This window comes from Bactrocera neohumeralis, chromosome 5, assembly GCF_024586455.1.
Source record: "Bactrocera neohumeralis isolate Rockhampton chromosome 5, APGP_CSIRO_Bneo_wtdbg2-racon-allhic-juicebox.fasta_v2, whole genome shotgun sequence".
In the NCBI taxonomy this organism is placed as follows: Eukaryota; Metazoa; Arthropoda; class Insecta; order Diptera; family Tephritidae; genus Bactrocera; species Bactrocera neohumeralis.
Genome location: NC_065922.1, coordinates 67,797,660 through 67,817,871, shown reverse-complemented (window position 1 = coordinate 67,817,871; position 20,212 = coordinate 67,797,660). Strand labels below are relative to the sequence as shown.

General features: G+C 35.7%; 1 protein-coding gene across 1 annotated transcript in view; it reads right to left on the bottom strand.

The window, feature by feature from the left end:
• LOC126759352 (microtubule-associated protein futsch) overlaps positions 1-20,212 on the bottom strand; it is a 216,069-nt gene that overhangs the window by 185,587 nt on the left and 10,270 nt on the right. Inside the window, 1 exon segment of the mRNA XM_050474087.1 lies at positions 1,387-3,459. Coding sequence (XP_050330044.1) covers positions 1,387-1,930 — 544 coding nt within the window. The 5' untranslated portion in view covers positions 1,931-3,459.

Sequence of the window (20,212 nt, the reverse complement as noted above, 5' to 3'; positions counted from 1 at the left end):
AAACAGCAATTCAGCAACGTATTCAGCTACTCTATTCTTAAAACCTTCATCTTTAACCTACTATTTCATAAAATAAGTGGATCTTCTTTCACTATTTGCAGTCAAATTCTCAAATAAAATGTCTTTCCGTATTCAGCTAATAAACTAAACATTCAGCAAATTGTTTAAAACAAGTTTTTAAAATAATTTGTGGTAAAATACTAAATTTTAACATTTTTTTACATATTCACCTATTCAGAAAGGTATTCAGCTATTCAGCAAGGTATTCAGCAACTCAAATTTCTTTATTTTATGCCTGTTTGCCAAAAATTGCTTCATTTTCTCCAGCTGAATTAATTTTTTCAACATTTGCGTGCTTACATAATTTACAAACCACTTGAGAAAAAAATTATACAAAAAACTCGTACCACTGCTCCAATTTTCTGTCTCTAATCTTACTCGTTTTCATTTCTTTTCAATGCATACATTAAATTGGAGTAAAAAGTAAAAAACAAGAGCAATAACAATAAAAATGCAATTAGAAAATAGCGAAAAGAAAATTCTGCGCGTGTTTCCATTATGTTGGCTTAGTCATAAAGAATTTCCATGCTTGCATACATTGCAGATTTCTTGCAATTATATAAAGAAAAGCTTACTAATAGAAATGTGATGAAGCATTACTTCGAGTTTATTGGTTTGCGGTTTGGATATGTGATTTTGTAGAATTCATAATGTCTGAGAAATAATATAAATGAGATAGAATAATTAAAGCTGTCTTTTTTATGAATTCTTACATGAAAAATTCTAAATGGAGACTACTATAAACCGCGGAACCAGGATCTTAAATTTTCTTTTCGAGTTGCCGTGTTTCTCGTCACCGTCATCTTCCAGCTAATTTCAAAGACCCAGTTAATCTCAAACTAAAACAAATTTTCATTATGGAGAGCTTCTATAAAATATCGTTGAACCAACCATCAATCTCTTAGAGTCTCGATAAGAGTAGAGCTTAAAGTACAACTAGCTTCGAAGCTTTCTTTAAGAGCTCACAATATGGACTCTTTCAATAGTAACACTGATTACTTTATTAGCAGGTAGACAGTCCGCTCAAAAAGGTTTATCAGTCGTAAGAAGGCTTTAAGCATCGAATATTGGCCGTCTCCTGAAGTACGATATACTATGTTGATCGGAAATCTTTAATAAAAACTGTGGATTGCCTAAGAGACTCCAAAGCATCTTCGAAGTCTTGAAACCACTTCGCTTATAGTTTCGAAGTAAAAACTATCTCATAGGTAATCACCTAAGAGACTCCAATGCATCTAAATGCTCAACACTTCTTTCGAAGTCTTGAATCGATAGTTTAAGTCATATTAAATATAAAAAATCGTCTCGATTAAGCAATGTACTCACCCTTCAACAAATGCTGCAATATATTATCCTTATGCTCCTCCGAATGTGGCTCACCCAGCACGATTAGCAAATAACAACCGGTTAGTGGACTTGGTGGCCCAACCATGCCACCGCCCAAACTCGATGGACCGCCACCGCCATCAGAGCAAGCTGTATCGAGTGGTGGACGACCGCCCGCCTCTTCGGACGGGGGCAATGAGCTGGCGCCCGCATCGGTGCCAGCATCATCGCCGCCCATAGATGAGGTGGAAGCGGCACCGCCCAAACCAACAACGCCACCACCAACACCGCCACCATCGCCAGCCACACCATCATCTGTTGCATCGCCTGTACCAGCTGCTGCGCCAACGGCTGCCAAAGCATCCGCTGCTCCGCCGGTGTTGGTATTTACGGCGCTCTCAGCGCCACCGCCATTCAAGTGCTCGGCCACCGTTGTGCCAGTGCCATTGGTCGTAGTTGTGGTTGTGCCGCCATTAGTTGCCAAGCCGTTGCCTTCGCCATTAGTAGCGGCGACGCTGGCATTGTTGCCGTTGCCGTTGGCCATGGTTTGTGGCGTCTCGTGGGTGGCGCGCTAAAGTCGGCTCTCGGGATTTAGTTGGATTTTTTGTTTTCGGTACTCGTTGGCGCTACGCGTTTACAATTGTGGCGCTACAGCAGCAGCGCAGCGGTAACTTCAAATGTGTTTGCAAGTCAGTGAGTTCAATTTCAATATTTTAGTTTTACCGGTTTGGTTTATTTCCCTGTAGTTTTTGCTTTAGTCAGTTTTAGATTTTAAGAATTCAGCTTTTAGTTTTTTTATTTCCTTTCAAGTTCGTCACTTTTTAATGTTACTGTTTAACAGGAACCTGCTCGAAATACACACAGCGTGAATTGTTGTCGTTTTGAAAACCACACAATTCGACGATTTTAAAGCTTCAGCTCGGCGCTGTGTTCAACACTCAACTTACACGCACACGTTTACTTTGATTTGAGTACTTCTTGGAAGTTTCAATTCAAAATCAGTCTTTTCTTTCTTAGCTTTTGGTTGTATAGGGGTCGTTTTACTTTAACTGGTATGTGTCTTGGCTAGTTTGCGGGTTCAAGTACGCACTAAATCACATTCGCCGAAATGCTTAAAAATTTTATAAAAAATCCATTCGTAAACAGTTTTCAAATACTTTTCCAATTATTAACTTCTCGCTTCTTCACTGATTTTCTTCAAATACTTCTTGCAGCCTAGCGGTTTCTGCTGCGAGTCACTTGTGGCAAGCGCCGTCGTTGACTGACTGACGTTCTTGCACGACTGCAGCGCTTCGTCTCGAAATTCTAGCAGAGCGCAAACTTTTCTGCACTAAATTTAGTTGTTGTATTTGTATTTGCCGTTTTTTTTGTGACGCCCGACTCCACTTTGTCTATGCAGTTGTTGTTCGCGCTGTGTGTTGTTGTTGTTTTTATGTATGTGCTCGCGCTGCTTAACGTTTACAAAAGGAAATTGGAAAAGCGCGTGATTTGCATTAGTTCTATTTAGCACTTCTGTTGCTTGTGTATTAGTCTGTGTTGGCTTTTTTTTGATAAATTGAAGAGTTTTTGAAAGTGAAGTTTTTTGTTGTTGTTTTGTTTTCGTTGCACACAGTTGCAAATGCAACGTTTACAAGTAAATTAATTTATTGTTTAGTTGGTTTTGTAACTAATAGTTATTTAGGCTGTTATACAGGGTGTTTCACAAGCTTTAAAACTTTATTTTTTGCAATTAGAATTTTTCAACTTTTTTTGCAATATTTTTTTTTCAATTATTTTTTCGTATCTAGTTGGCGCTGTATGATATTTTTAATTTTCATTAATTCAATATTTATTTTTTATAGTTTTGCATTGCTTTGCTGAGGACTTGTAAACACTTTAATGATTTTTTTTTATAAATTTTCATTAATAACTGTATTTTTCTTTTTTTTTGTTTTAAATATTATTTACGTGCAGTTTGACTGATAGATTTTTAATTTTAAGCATAAATATTTTTGTATTTTTCTGCACCTTTTTGTTTTCTTTTGTGGTTTTAACCAGCTGTTGGCTTCTTAAGTTCACCAAGAGTCGTAAAATCTGAAAAAAATAAAATAATTATATTAATAAAAGATGTAAAATTATAAAAAAAATAGTTAGAACAAACAAAAAAATCTGAAATAAATATTAAGTGGAATACAGGGTGTAGCAATAGTCTCTTAAATATCCAAAAAGCATTGAATTCCGTATACATGTATTATTATATACTTGTTTTTAATATTTTTATCGACATTTGGAAGTGTAGAGAGCATTTTGGCACAACCTGTATTTTATAATTTGAAAATGTTTCTACAAAAAAACTATTTTTAGCACAACCCGCATTTATAATTTTAAATATATTTTTTTAGAAACTTTCAGTATTCAATCTCCTAAGCTCCATTTGAAAATTAAAAAAAATATTAATAATTTATTGAACACTCGGTGTATTATATGTTTGATTTAAAATTTTTTGCGCATTTAACCTTTTGTTTAAAAAAACAATTTTTGATACGCCCTGTGTTCTATAATTTTAAACAAATTTTGCAGTAATAAGTCCCTTAAGCTCCATTGGAAAATTAAAAAAAATAGAATACTTTATTGAGCACCCTGTATTTTATACTATTTTACATATTTAAGGCACTATGCACTAGGTCTATGTTTTTTTCCTATTTTACACCCTGTATTTTATATTCTTAAATAATTTTTTAAAGACTTTCAGAATACAGGCTCTTAATCTTCATTGGAAAATTAAAAAAAGATAATAAGAACAATAATGACTATGTAAATAATACCTAATAAATATATAAATAAAAATATCAATAAAAATATTTAAACCTTTTTAACCAAGTGCCATATGTTCCTTCACTATCTTTACAACCTTACCTATTCCTCTATACACTATATTTATAACATAAGCCAGCGAAGGATTTATATATAACTGCCGCGTACTTTAGCTAATAGACTTAGGAGGCATTCTTTTAATTGACTCGATTAACATTCTTTCAAATTTTAATATCTCTATAAACAATACTCTAATTGACCTAATGTAGATGCTATCTGAATGGCCCCAACTCTCCTAATTGACTCAATTAATAACTTTTCAACAATTAATATATAGTCATACGTAAGTCTTTCCATGATGAAATGCCAAACAATACTCAACAAAAACATGATAGCTTGAAGCTTGACACGACTGACGTGCGATCTGTCAAAAACAAACTATTGAAAAGAGTACTTCTACTTGAATTACCTTTTATTTGTAGATAATTTGGAATTTACCAATTAAAGGCGTCGTTTTAGAATATCTGTCAATTTAGATACCGCCATATTGACTCAATTAATAAATTTCTACTATACCTTTTAGCGTAAATACATTTTTAATCGTTATCATTATAGTTCTGTCTCAATTGAGACAAAAAAGACATCCCATTAATGAAAATTTCATCTTTCAGTTATAGTGTAGACAACCTGCTCATTGACTTAATTGGTATTAGCGTAGTGTGTTGACTCAACGAAAAAAGCTATATCAGCTAATATCAGCTATTGGTGTTTGCCTAAACAATTTGCCAATTAACTTAATTAAAGTATTTTCTGAATAGATACTGATCTAATTGACTCAATTAACAATTTATCTTTAGCTTTTAGTATGAATAATTTTTAATTGTTTTAAATAAGGTGCTGTCTCAAGAGAGACAATATAGACACCACTTAATTGGCTCAATTAAAAATTTACCTTTTATTAGTGCTAGTGTAGACAACTTAATAATTAACTAGTTGGCATTGGTGCAGATAATTTGCTAATTACTTTAATTAATGCGCTTTTCGATTTTTCATAATTACATTATTTCATAATTGACTAAATTAACAAATTTTTACAACTAAGTATATGTTTTAATGTTATATGTTGTAAGTGTAGACAACTGCCAACAAACTTATCAAGTTGTTAACTGAATAGTATTCAAGACAACTTAAATACCCCTTAATTTATTAATTAATAATTTTTAATTCTACATTAGGATTCAGCGCTTAGATTGAATATAATAGAGCTTAAGAGGTCTAGCAATGAACGAGGCGAACTTTGATTTCAATATTTTTCAGTATTTAAAAAAATATTATTGAGAAAAAAACCAGGTTCCGAGCACGGCTTAACCGAAGTTCGTTTTTCTAAGCAAAGCTTTATTGATTCAGTGAATAAGAGTCGAGACACAGATTTGAGATTTTTGAAGTCTTAACGCCTGCATTGAGAATCTGTAGAAGGAACTTATAACTCTTAAAGTTAAGGCCACTGACTCCGAATTTCGTGGCAAATTTATATCTTTTCAATGATGAAATGGCAAACGTTGCTGAAGAGAAATATCAAAACGGCGTGAAAAAAATATATATCGTTTGCTGTCCCTATAGGTTCACTTTTGTAATGGCCTACTAACAAAATAGTTCAGTTCTGACTAACAAAAAAACCAAAATTATGAAAATTATGAAAATTTATTTTTTTTTTTTTGGTTTTAAACAAGGAAGGAATGTCACAACTTGCAATAAAATCTCAAGCCCGCCTCTCACTTTTACATCATTTCGAAAAACTGCAATACAATAATAACAACATTTACAATAACCACCATTATTTAAGGTTAACAAAAAGCAGTATATTTAGTACCGTGTCGCCGCTACTTGTCCACTTAGTGCAAACGATCACTCACCAACTAAGCAAATAACCGAAAGCATGGCAACCAAGGAGTAAAATACCCACAAAGGGTGTATAGCAGCCGAGAACAAGGCATTTGAAGGCAAACTTTTGGCGGTGAGTGTAAGTTAACTAAGTTAACATTATGACCAGCGGCAAAGCAGTTAACAATAAGGAGCTGCGACCGTAGTGCCAAAAACACAAAAGCGCAACAACAAAAAAATCAAAGAAGCATAACCAAGCGATATTATGCTGAGAATTTCCTTGGCTTGGTAAACATAGTCGTTGTTTTTATTGTTGTACCCCGTTTACGCTCACTGCGTTTCTAATAACCTTTGTCATTGTATGCATACATAATATTTAGTAAATGTCGGAAAAAGTGTCGTTTATATGAAAATACGGCATAATAAAATTTGTCAGCATTTTATATGGATAGTCATAATGCCATATCGTGGCGCGATAGGACGATAAGATTAAATGATTTGCAGAAAAAGTAATCGTTACGGACAATATTGTCAGTGTGTATGGAATTATGAAATATTTAAATGATAGCTGTGCTTTTATGAACAGAGAAATTACTTTTTATACAGGGTGCTTGGTATAAAAATTGTAATGGTAATGAAAATTATATAAGGTAATTATATTTAACGCTAGAAACGCTGAGATTTACTCTGTGTTAATTGAACAAAAATTTTATCGGTAATCATTACAAATAATAATCATTACTATTTATAAACATTACCATTAATGAAGACTGACATTAGTAGTTAATACGTTTACGATTTATTATTTCTGTTTTTTGAAAATAAAAAAAGATATCGGTAATTACGTGCTTGCTTTAAAAAGTGCTTGTTTTTAAACTATAATGGTAATGAAAATTATATAAGGTAATCATAAATAAACGCTAGAAACGCTGAGATTTACTCTGTGTTAATTGAACAAAAATTTTATCGGTAATCATTACAACTAATAATCATTACCATTTATAATCATTATCACTAATGAAGTCAAATATTAGTAAGTAATACGTTTACGATTTATTATTTCTGTTTTTTGAAATAAATATATCGGTAATCATTACAATAAGTAATCATTATTATAATCATTACAATTCATAATTATTACCATCAGTAATCATTACAATTCATGGTTATTACTGTTAATAATCATTCAAATGCATGATTGATTATAATCATCAACGGCCACTACAATTTACAATGATTACTATTAATACTCTTCTTTTAGGAAACGCAATTATACCGTAATAACAATTTCACAACATGGCATAGTTATGATTACATTTTTTGCAACTAATAAAATCATTTAAGAAACTTCCTCATAACAGTAATCATTACTCAAGTGATTACTATCAATAAATAATACAATTAGTAATGATTACTAGCAATAACCACTACAATAAATAATCATTATTTTAGATAATCACCTATGGCAGCAGTCATTACACTTTATAATGATTACTAACGGCTGATCCAAGTAGAGGTACTTTTTTCAATAGCCTTTTTTAACAGATCACGCGTGAGTCGTGTCAAGCTGTCTTGCATTTTATCATGGAAAGACTTACGCTTGAACAACCGACCTTTCCATCGCTTCGCACTTGAAAAGTTCCAAGAATATCCGACGTTTTCGAGCCAAATGGGTATGGGTATAAATTGCCACATTTGGTACAAACAGCAACCTGAAGAGATTCAAGAGCTGTCATTTAATACAAAAAAAAACGCTTTGGTATGGTTTGTGGCCCGGTGGAATCATCGCATAATATTTCGTCAATGGCGACCGTTATCGCGCCAAGATAACCACTTGATACCTGAAAATGAAGCTCGTGATCTCGACGACATTTGGTTTCAGTTAGACGGAGCCACTTAGCACACATCGCTTGAATCAAAAGATTTATTGAGAGAACATTTCGGTGATAATTTCATGTTTTGGGCCAGTCGATCGGCCAGCAAGTTCGTGTGATATCACACCGTTAGATATTTTTCTTTGGGGTTATCTAAAGTCTATGCGGACAATCCCGCTTTGATTGAAGCAAAACATCACACGTAAGCCAAAGCGGTTAAATGGGGAGTATTTCTCCCAAACAAAGATACAACTCAAGCTTTCTAATTGGCCCAATATTATTCTCCAAAGTTCATTTTTATAATATTCAGACTATCTTGAAGACTATTCCGTAAGTGTAGGTCTATGGTAAAAGCGAACATTTCATGGAAAGCCAAGAAAGCGATATTATACTATACAGAAGTTGAAAACTATTATTAACTAATTTTAATACAGGCTTATTTGGAAAGAGTATTGGTTAGACCTACAACTTCAGTAGTACCTTTTCAGTTGAAAACTTTTTAAAAAACCACTCATTGAACTCTGTTTCCACAAAAGTCTTTAAAACACTTAATTTTTGCATGTAAAATTTATCATTCTCCAACGAGTAGAATTTATTTATTTTATAACATCGAATCACCCTCTCACCTCCTCCACCAACTGCTACTCTTCTCTCAATAAGACCTGTCAAAAAGTTTACTTCCCTCAGTGCTAATGCTGGTGTAGACATTACTAAAAATAGCTTGAGCGTCGTCTCGTTTATGGCGTCGCTTCATGTTAAGCAACAAAAAAGAGAATTATGTATGTTTCCATAAAATTTCGCAATTAAATTGAAGTAAAAGTTATAAATAGCACTTTCAGCAAACAACGAGTTGTAAATGTAGCAAAGGAATGGAAATGAAGACGCAGCTGGATGGATGCAGACAAATGCGGGCGAGTGCATAAATGATCTGTTGAGAAGATACATATGACTTACATGACTAACAGAAGATATATTTGCCTTAAAGGAAATAAAGCCGAAAAACATAGAGTTGGGTATAAGATCGGCTACAGTGCTTCAAAAAAGTATTTGTATGCTTTTTCCAAGTTGAAAGTTTTGAGTTCTGAAAAATTTATCTGCTTGCAATTCTTTTCGAAAAACTTTAAAATACCCATCTCAAGTGGTAAAGTCTTGAGGATAAGTTCCTTAAAAAATAACTTAATTACATCACAAAAAGGTTGAGGAATACCTATTAAACCAACTTTACTCGGTACCATACTTTTGGAGTCCTTACTTATATTTGTCAAGATATACCTCAGAAAACTACAAGATCTTTAAAGAGTTGAGACCGTTTATAAATATTTTTGTACTCATTGACATTACTCGAGTGGCGCTTCCGCACTATAAAACTATGTTAGAATGATCTCTCATGAAAACACACTCGAAGATATGGCCCAAAGATAACTTGGTTAGTTCGTGGAAGATATCAGGTTAAAAACTCTGAATATGAGCTTTCCTCTTTCAAGTATTCTAGGTATTCAACTTAAATATTAGAAATTAACAGAGAGTCTTGTCGGGAATTGTAGTCTAACTGGATCATACTCAACACTTCGAAGTAGTGATTGAAAGATAGCTTGCTTAGTTCGTGCAGAATTTTAGATTAAAAAGTCTAAATCTGAGCCCTTCTGATAGATTAATTTAACTAATATCGTCATGTTCATTTTTCAAGTATTCTTTATAATCAATTTAAATTTTTTGGATAAATTGAATAGAATACAATAGAGAGTCTAGTAGGGAATTGCTGGAGTAGGAAAGATTCTCAAGAACTGCAGTAGTATTTGAGGGAAGATGAATTGACACTTAGCAAGGTATTTATCTAACCGGTTGACTCTAAAAGACGATATTTTATTAAAGTTGTTGACTCGGAGAAATCGGAAATAACGTACTACTACAACCGTTGATTGCTCACTATAAAGTTTTGACTTGCCAGTTCTGATGAGATTTGATACGGGGTCTGGAACTCCTGTAGTCCTTTTAGAATTCTTCCATGAACTCTCTTGTACAGATTTTTAAGGATCACTGTCATGTCGGTATACTTGGTGAGAAACTTCAAATTAATTTTTATATTTTGCTGAACTTTAAGGCAATTTGAACTTCAAAGCTTCATGTACTCTAGCATAATGCTAAGTTTTACTAAATTTCGCTTTCGCTTAGTTATAATAAAAATTCTAACAACCTTTATTTTTGCTGTGATAATCAAGATTCTTTCCTGCCTTTTCACAGCATTTGTTTTTTGAGCTTTACGAATCAGTTTTGATAGCGACTTGTGTGGTACTTTTGCTTTTATTATTGTTACGATTCTTTAAGGTTATCATCTACAAGACAGTTCCATGAGAAACTGTAAACAAGTTCGAGCTTTTTCGGTAAAGTTTCTGAGATATATAGTGTTAAGACGCTAACTCACTGTCAATGATTATCTCAAGACAAAATGTATACCTCAAAGGTGAAGCTAAGCTTAGTAAAAACAACCAACCTGTTGTCAATTTGCTCATTCTTTAAGCTTATGCACACTTCTAAAACTTTATAGATTTTAAAGCTTCATTAATTACTTTCAACTTCTTTTTGACTATTGCGCTGCTGCTCGAACTTAAATCTTGACTGTATTTTTGAGTTAAAAAGTTTCTCATTAAGTCAATCCGTCTATCGCATGCTTTATTCTATAAGTGCCAATAGAACACCAAAAAGGGGTGGGGAAATTGGGTAAAAAACAAAAATAAATTCAAAAACGAATATCCTTTTGATGATTTACTCACCCACCACAGTTTTTTTTTTTAATTATGGAAGCTTTCTAAGCTTTGATCACAAAACATATTACTAGCTTTTGCTCTTCTAAACCGAAAGGAACTGCACGCATTCTTTTCGCTTAGAAAGTCCTTTTATAAAATTCATTAACTATGCTTAGGTAACTAAAAGCTTTCAGGACTTAAATTTTTTAAAAGCTAAAGAAGACTTATATCACAAAAGGATGCAAAGCTGAGCAAATTTTCAGAAACAAACCTCCCAATAAAGATTTGCTCGACCTCAAAGCTTTTTTTCAAATTTGGCAAGCTTTCCATACTTTCAATAACGTTTCTTTACATAACAAGATTACGAAAGGATGATAAACTGAAAACTGAGCTAAGCAAACATATAAGGAGACTCAAAAAACGTAACTCCTGTTAGCTTTTTCTCAACCATAAAGCTTTTTTCCAACTTACAAAAGCTTTCTAGATTTTTGACGGCATCACAAACCAACTTTCTCCACTCTCCAATCAATTTAGAATAAATGATGTGCTTTTGGCAATTAATTTTTCTTAATCAAACTAATTACACAATTTGCTTGCATTTGCGAAATTGCGAAAATAACAAATGCTCATAAAAGTTCACGGTGCAAATGCATATGTAAGAGACCGCCAGCGCTAGCAAACGTGAGCCAGAAGTCAAGGCGAATCTCGTGCACCTAGACGAAGCCTTTAAAGCTTCCACACAAACATACATTTGTATTTATGCAAATTTATATTTATACACGAAAGCATTTCCGCCGCACAACGAACGCGCGAACGCCACGCCGACAAAAAAGGGAGTGGCAACAGCACTTAAGACGTATGGCGGCGCACACGGTACTGCGGTATGGTTGATGATGATGTGGATGATGAGCAACACAGAGGACTTTGCTGCTGAGCATGTGTGCGACGAACACTCATGGACTTCATGGTCTTCATTATTGTTGCTGTTGCTGTTAATGACAATGATGACGACACTGTGGCGGCGCCGACTACACTCGGCTCGCACATAGATGAGCTAACGCTGGCTTTGATCTGCCACCAGCGCCAACGACCATGGTTGTTGGCAATTTTGTCAACATTGCTCTTGTCGTTGCTTTCTTTTTTTTTTTGGTTTCTTTTTGACTGCGGCTTGTGCGCTTGTTGGCACTGTCACGGCTGCCGCCGTTCTTGGTGTTGCGAAATGACATGCGAACAATTCACATTTGCGGCGAGTGCCAAGCGTTCCGAGCCCGAGCCGAGTTCTCGAGCCCTTTCTTTCTTTTTTACTTTTCTTCTTCTACTTTTATTTGGCACTGGCAATGGTGGCGAGTGGTAGCTAGTGGCAGACTCCTCCAACATAGTGTCGCACGCACTTGCCGAATTCTAAGCGGTACTCGGCCCCTTGGCCTTTCTTTCGGCTTTTGCTTTACTTTGGTGCCAAAGAAAATGTGCGCTATTGAATATTGTTAATGAGGCGCAGTTGGAAATGGCTGGCAGCTTCTATTTGTTTCGTGTGTTTTTTTTTTAATTTATTCTACGTCTTCGTCTTCTGCTCGCGTGTTTTGCTATGCACTCAACTTTTCTGTGTGGCAAAGGAAGAATAATGAGCGAGATTTATTATGAATGTCTTGCGGTGAATTGAATTATTGGAGCGCAAGTAGAGAATTAATTGCTTTGATTTTCCTGCTTAAAATAAGTGTTTGAGCTTAATTGTGCTTTTGTGTTGAAGAATTGTTGTCATTTGTAGATTTATATTTTAAATTTTAATCAACAAAATAGTTAAGACAAATTCCATTCAGAATATTCTTAATCGAAAAAGAAAATTTCAAGCTTTAAGTGAGCTTCGACCAGCTGCTGGCTGCTAATAAGAAGCTTTTTTAACCACTAAGTGACGACTACTTTCGACAATTTTTCAAACTTTCAGTAAAATTCTTAGATTAAGAAAAATTCCGTTCGGAATATTCTGCATCGAGAAACAAATTTGCGAGCTTTAAGCGAGGTTCGACCGGTTGCTGAAAGCTCATAGGAAACTTCTTCGGAAACTTTTGCCTATTAACGACTGCTCTCGACAAATTTTCTACTTTCAGTGAGACTCTTAAATTGAACGCAGGTTTGTAAGACAGATAAAGCTACTAATGGCACTACAGTCATGCATATGGTCTTTCAAACAGGAACAACACGGTAGTAATATTTACATACATATATATATATATTGCATAAACGATACGAGCTTTAAGTGGATTAAGCAGCTTCCCCAATATATTAACTCAAATCCGCGAAGACATTAAACTCTATTTTTGAATCAGTTTCGAACTCGTCAACTACTATTTCGAAAACGTACCATTAGAATCATTTTAGCGTTAGGAGCTTTAAGCTCTTTCTGAGCTTTTCTTAAAAAAACTGAAATTTTAACCAATCTTTTTCGAATATATTTAAAGCTTTATAAAATTTGTCCCAAAAATACATTCTTTGAATGTTCCAAAATGAATTCTGTATTACTTTTATGTTAAGCGAAGCATTTTATCTTTTCAAAACGCGAATTCAAATTTAAAATTATGTTTCATTTTTCAAAAATATCGTTGCAACGTTGAGAACTTTAATCTCTTTGCAACATCTCAGCCGCTTTCTGGCTTTCTTAAGTTATGAGCTTTCACTTTTGTAAAAGTTTCTCCAGCATAAAAGTGCTTTAAGCTTTTGAAGCAACTTTCACAGCATAAAAGTGCTTTAAGCTTATGAAGCAACATATCAGCCGCTTTCTGGCTTTCTTAAGTTATGAGCTTTCACTTTTTTAAAAGCTTCTCTAGCATAAAAGTGCTTTAGGCTTATGAAGCATTTTTCTCAAAATAAAAGCTCTATATATCACTCTATATTTTTATAAAATGAATTCGGTATGTAACAATTTTAAAAGAATCTGAAGCTTATTTATTGCTTTATTGTAGATTTATTCTACCAAACTTTGTTCGGTCAGGCTTTTTATTGAAAAAAAATTGTGAAATGTTGTTCGAGATGTCCCAAATTAATTCCACAAAAATATCATTTGTGGTTAAATTTTATACTCTCTGTAGATTCACAGTCGTTCCATTGTGCTTTATTAAGCTTTCACATTAATATTGTTATTCCGTATAGTTCAATATGCTTCGTCTTCGTATGCAATGAGATGAAAAGTTTTTGAAGCTTTCACATTAATTTTGTTCGTCCAATATGTTCAGTCTTCCTTTAACCGGATGAAAAACCATCTATTCCAGCTAATTTTAGTATCGATACAACTCCCTCAACGCCAACTGCATATTGGGCTTTCCATAATTTATTTTTGAAATGCCACAACCCGCCTATATCTGCTGGCAATTGCAGTTGTTTTGCCATGTGCCTTTTGTGGCTGATTGTTCTGGTGAAATTTTGCGACCATGCGAGTTGAGGCATAGCCAACGGTGCTATGGTTGCGCATAAAAATAGCTGAAGTCATCAATCAAAAACAAAACAAACAACAGACCGAACTGGCAGGCAAAAATGGCAGAAAAAAGCACAAAGGGCATAAGCAGAGGATTACATAAGTCGACTGGAGGATGAGCAAATATAGATTTGTACACCAGCAGTGGCTCACATACAGCCACAGTGGCAATAAGCCACAAGCTTTGCATTAACTTTAGATTTCTAAGAGTGGTGTAGCCGATACATTAATGCATGAATATATTTATGTGTGCAGAATTATTTATTACTAGAATTGCTACTCATTTCAACTGCTGACATCTTGTAGGCACTACTACGGCTACAAGCGGAGAGAGAGACACGCCTGCAGAGCTTAATGAAAATCCCAGCGGCAGCGAACTGTTGTACGACAGCTGTGCGAGGTCCCGTGCGGGTTGACATACAGCCGCGCGCGTTGACGACAGAGTACAGCTGGAAAACGTGAGTCAACGAAGTGAGCCCCAATATATACACACACACACACCTTGTAAGCACGACAAAGTGCTAAAAGAAGACGAGTTATGGTCTCACTTGCGATTTGACTTGTTGGCGGCCGGTTCGACGCACTGCTGCGCTGACTAGCATGGCTGTTTGACTGACAGCGCTGCTTGACTAACTAACGGGCTGACAGACTAACTCACAATTTCACTGCCAGACTCACTTGCTGCCTCCCCAACTCGCTTGCTGACTGTCCGACTCACCGACTGACTACCTGACACGCTGTGCGATTAAGTGCCTTTCGTCGTAGCAGACAAAGATCAACGATGGCGTCGTTACTGGAAGACGATGTCTATGGCAGCAGGCTAACAAATGGCCCACGACAATTTTGCAAGTGGAAAAATTATAGAAAGAGAACGATGAAAGAGAATTTCATGCATATACAAATTGCCAATGAATCTTTGGAGATTTCTACGTTGCATGGTGGCGCAAGAGAAATAACGAAATGGAGCCTAACTTTAGTATTCAAAGAAAAAAAGCAAAAAATTCATTCGGAGGATTGGAAATTAACGAGCTGGCTATTAAGGTCTGACTGAGGTTTGAAATCGGATTAAGTGACTAGCATAGAACGGTATTCTCAAAAGTCACTATTACTCATAACTCAAAGATAAATGGAGTTAGGATCTCGCGGAAAGCTGCAGAAGTCCGCACTATGATAGCGAAAATTAGCTGGCACCTTCGGTAAAGCTAAGTGACGGCAAGGAATTGCTTACCAAAGACATACATGAGGTATTCGTACAACCAAAAGTTCGAGTACGATTCGCTGTATGGTTTAAACCATAATATGGCTTGGCACCTGTATGAAAGTAAAATCAATATGGCTAACGCTTTTCTGATAGTTTCAAAGAGCTTCCTCAATACATGAGGATCTTTTGGTCCATATATGGGAGCTTTTGATATCAGAAAGGACTAACATTTCAGCCGCCTAATCCTCGTTGTATATATCACGCGGAAATCGCGGAGCTCTAAAGTACTGAAATCTATATTTTGAAAATCTATCAGTTTGATACTAATTTTTGTAACCATATTAGCTTAAATTCTCCCTGATGCTAGGAGCTTTTATTTTTTCATCGGACCAAATTCATTTCAAGCTGTACAAGGTAAAATTTGAAAGAGTAGACTCTGATGATCTCGCTCAGTCTAGAGGGCTGTAGAGAGAAACTCTCTCTCTCTCACATACACAAGTCTCCTGCTCTCTTTAGATTTCCTATATCGGTTTTATCAATAAAAAAAGTTCTGACTAAGAAAATAATTTGCAGATACTTAAAAAATATATAGAAGAAAAATATTTATTTAGACCGAACTGGGCAAGATAATCCACTAAGCTAGATTGGAGTCACTTCTTGGCACAAGATGTAGTAGTTTAAGCAAGCCTTTTGTTGAAACTCGTACAATTCTCTATTCTTTTCTTTCCGTTAGTCCAAGTTGTTCAAAATAACTTACTTGAGACACCTCTTGGTACTAGAAAAGCTTATCTAAGTTCTAGTTCGCGCAATTTTAAGATTTTCCTTCGTTAAAGGCAAATCCGCTAGAGAAACGTTCCGTGAGATTAATGGTGTTTTGGGCGATGGTACTCTATCACTTCGAACTGCGGAGGAATAGTTTCGACGATTCAGAAACGACACTATGGATAAGCTAGCCGGCGGAAGACCTGTGACAACGAATACCGATCAAATCATGGAAAACATCGAGTTAGATCGGCATGTGGCATCTCGTGACTTCGCCCAGAAGATGGAAGATAGTCACCAAACTATTTTAAACCATCTGCAGAAGGCTGCATACACAAAAAAACTAGATGATTGGGTGCCGCATGATTTGACGCAAAAACCTTCTGGACCGAATCAACGCCTGGGATATGCTGGTGAAACAGAACGAACTCAAACCATTTTTGAGGCAGACGACGAAAAATGGATCACATACGACAATATCAAGCGAAACGATAGTGGTCGAAGGCCGGTGAATCGTCCCGAACAGTGGCTAAGTCGGGATTGACGGCCAGGAAGGTTTTGCTGAGTGTTTGGTGGGATTTGAAGAGAGTCATCCACTATGAGCTGCTCCCATATGGCCAGACGCTTAATTCTACCATCTACTGCGAACAACTGGACCGCTTGAAGCAGGCGATTGACCAGAAGCGTCCAGAATTGGCCAACAGGAAGGGTGTAGTGTTCCACGAGGACAACGCCAGACCACGCACTTCGTTGATGGTTCGTCAGAAGCTAGGCGAGCTCGGATGGGAGGCTCTATAGCATCCACCATATAGCCCGGATATAGCGCCAACCTGTTACTGTCCATGGTGAACGCCCTTGTTGGTATAAAGTTGAACTCAAAAAAGGCTTGTGAAAAGGGGCTGTCTGAGTTCTTCGCAAATAAGGAGGGTGGGCTTCTATGAGGGGTATATTATGAAGTTCCCGTCAAGATGGAAACAGATTATCGAACCGAACGGCGCATATTTGAACTAAATCCAATCACTGTAACACTTTTTATAAAGCATTGAATAAAGAGCAAAAAAGCGGAAGGGAGATTTTTGACAACTTATACTGTATAAATCCTTTCTTAAATACTAAAATCCTATACTTTAGCATTTTTCCCATCAATTTTAAAGAGCGACAATTAAAGACGCCAGAACCCTGCATTATCTGTCTACTCGCCAATATGAAAGTGCAGCGAAAAAAGCAATAAAAAACCGTCTGTCAATAGTTCAAGTCACGAGAAGCAGTCGTAAAACTTTTGCTGTAACGGAAAAAATAAGCAGCGCTCATGCTTTATGTGGCACCACTGCAGCGCTCAGTTGCAGCGCGCACGCTGCTGGACGCCTTCACAGCACCAACTACACAGATATTAGCTATTTGTCGAGTTTCTCGCCGGCTTTTATGGCCTATTCGCTGCTTTGCAACTCCGGCAACTATTTTCGTGTGTATGTGTGTTTGTGGCATGTCGCATGACTCATCGCGCACGATTTTTGCTTTCAATTTTTTGGAATACCGTTTTGCTTTTTGCCACAGCGCCAGTTTAATGAGGCAGAAAGCCATGCGCTAAGTAACTAAAAGTCAGCAATACATCGCACACACACACATATGTACATATATATATATGCGCACCAAATTTGTCACGCACACAAGTGCAGCATTGGTAGAAGTACGCGAAAAATTCATTTCAACATTGCAGTTTAAGTTATTTATTTGCTTCAACACATGACCTCACCCTGCGGCGGCACCCTCGCTCCCCACGCACACACACACACGCTTGCAAGCAGACGCTATCCATTATATGGAATCTTCCAGCGCTACGCAATCTCATTTGAGGGGCGCGAATTTCACTTTGGCCACACGCCAACCAAAAAAGACACATGCTCCTTCTCTCCCCTCCAGCGCCTGCTCTCCCTTCGCAGGCACTCACTGCGACAGCGACAGGAAATGCTATAAAAAAACTTTTTATTGGCAAACGTTGACATGCAATGCGTTACATTACAAGCATTACATGCATGCATTACCAATACACATACAACAACTACTTGGCTGGCTACTTTGTCACTTTACTGTTACTTTTACTCTTTAGTCGCGCTTTGTTACGCTGTTTGTTGTGACTATTTATGTTCTTTATTGTTGTTGCTAGTATGCACTACATACATGAATGTAAATTATATACACACTTATGTATATATATACATATATATAACATACATATATATAATTATATAAATATTTCAAATAACTCCTGTATGCTTCTTCACTCTCTCTTGGTAACTTAAAATGTCATACATATAGCTCAAGGCACGAGAAGCAGACATGCTGTCTTTTAATGCCACTTGGCCATACTTGGTACATATTACATACATACATAAGTATATAATTTATATCCCCAAGAGTGGTTATGACCAAAACTGTATTTATGTTTTTAAAAGCAACTCTGAAATTAATCATTATGCACTCTCTATTTCGCAGCACTCAGCACTTACGGTTTAGTCGAGCAATTATTTAAACACATTATATTTCTCTTCGTTTCGACCAGTTCTAGAAGTCTTAAACTAGATCTTTGTTACAGAAAAACAAGAAAAAACGTTAAGCTTGGCTGCTCCTAAGCTATAATACCATCCACATGTACACTTTAATAGCATTAAATGGTATAAAAAGATCTCTATTCTGATTTTGATCGGTCAGTTTGATTAATCCAAAGAATTTGTTAGGAGAAATGCAGCGCTGCCTTGAATAATACTCTTTGTCAAATTTCTCGGCAAAGGACAAACTTTTCCATACAAGCACTCTATTTCAATGTTTCTCTTCCTATAGCATAGTGATACTTTACCGGCAATTTTGATAAATGACCGGATTCTTTGAGAGAAAAGAGAGTGTCCAAAATTTCAGATCAATATCTAAAAAATCTAAAACCTAAGAGACACGTTCGGCATGGCTAAGTCAACTCAGCTCACGCCACATGATTTGGTCCACACATTCTGAGGTTTCCGTTCCGTTTCTTGTTTGAGGGTAACAAACATCGTACCGAGCTTAATATTCTCTTATTCAGAGTATAAAAGAGCTTCGGATTTACCTACCAAATTGAGTTGTTTCTTTGTTTCTGATATTGGCTCCATCGAGTACCTAAAGTTCCCTAACATATATGCATGTGCTTTTGTCGAATATTTGGTATATATTATAAAAAGCAGTTTTTTTTCGATTTGAAAGAAATCGCCCTGACTTGAATGTGAGTATACGTAAGTAAAAAAAAATAATATTCCTCACTTATTCTCATGCTCATATATTGTGTGTTCCTGTACCAGTTCGCCATTTTATTATTAACACCAGCAACCATATCAGATAATAGATTTTCGAGAAAAATACTCTTTGTTAATCCCTAACATCCTTGCTCTTCTTCTCTCTCCCTCTCTTTGATAAAAGTTCTTAATTTCTGACTGAACCTTCTCAGTGCATTTACGCAGTTCCTACTAATTCATTAAGGGGTCCCGGTGGTCTAAATCGATTTTTTTTTGTTTGATAGTTCGAAAGTATAGTCCTTTAAGAATATACTGTAAAATTTTTGGAAGGATATTCACATTATTTTGGTTCCTACAGCCGTTTTAGCAGGCAGCGCGCGGTCGAGGGCTCAATGAATGGATGCTTTGTATGTCATTTATCTCAAAACTACTTTTTTCGGCGTGCCGTTGATGAAAAAAAAACTATCCGTCCGAATCACTTGAAATTTTAATATGGCGTTTATAAGAACAATATCTATCGCTGGGACTACAATCAAATTTTAATTTTAAGAACTTCGATTTTTTTTTATCTAAAACTGGTCCATAAATAGCTGTTTTCAGAATCTAAACTTCAAAAGCGCAACATTTTTTTAATTTTCAATTTTTTTTGGTAGCAGCGATAGCTGCCCTCTTACTGATTAATAATTTATTTGGTTTTTATGTTTCAGAAGAGTAAAAATCAACAACGTCACCGGGGTCATTTTTTAAGATTAACAATTTTAACAAAAAAATATGTTTGTACTTTTCGTTAGTGTATAAATAAACTGTAAAAATTTTAAATTGATTGCTCTTTTTTTAAACCTTAA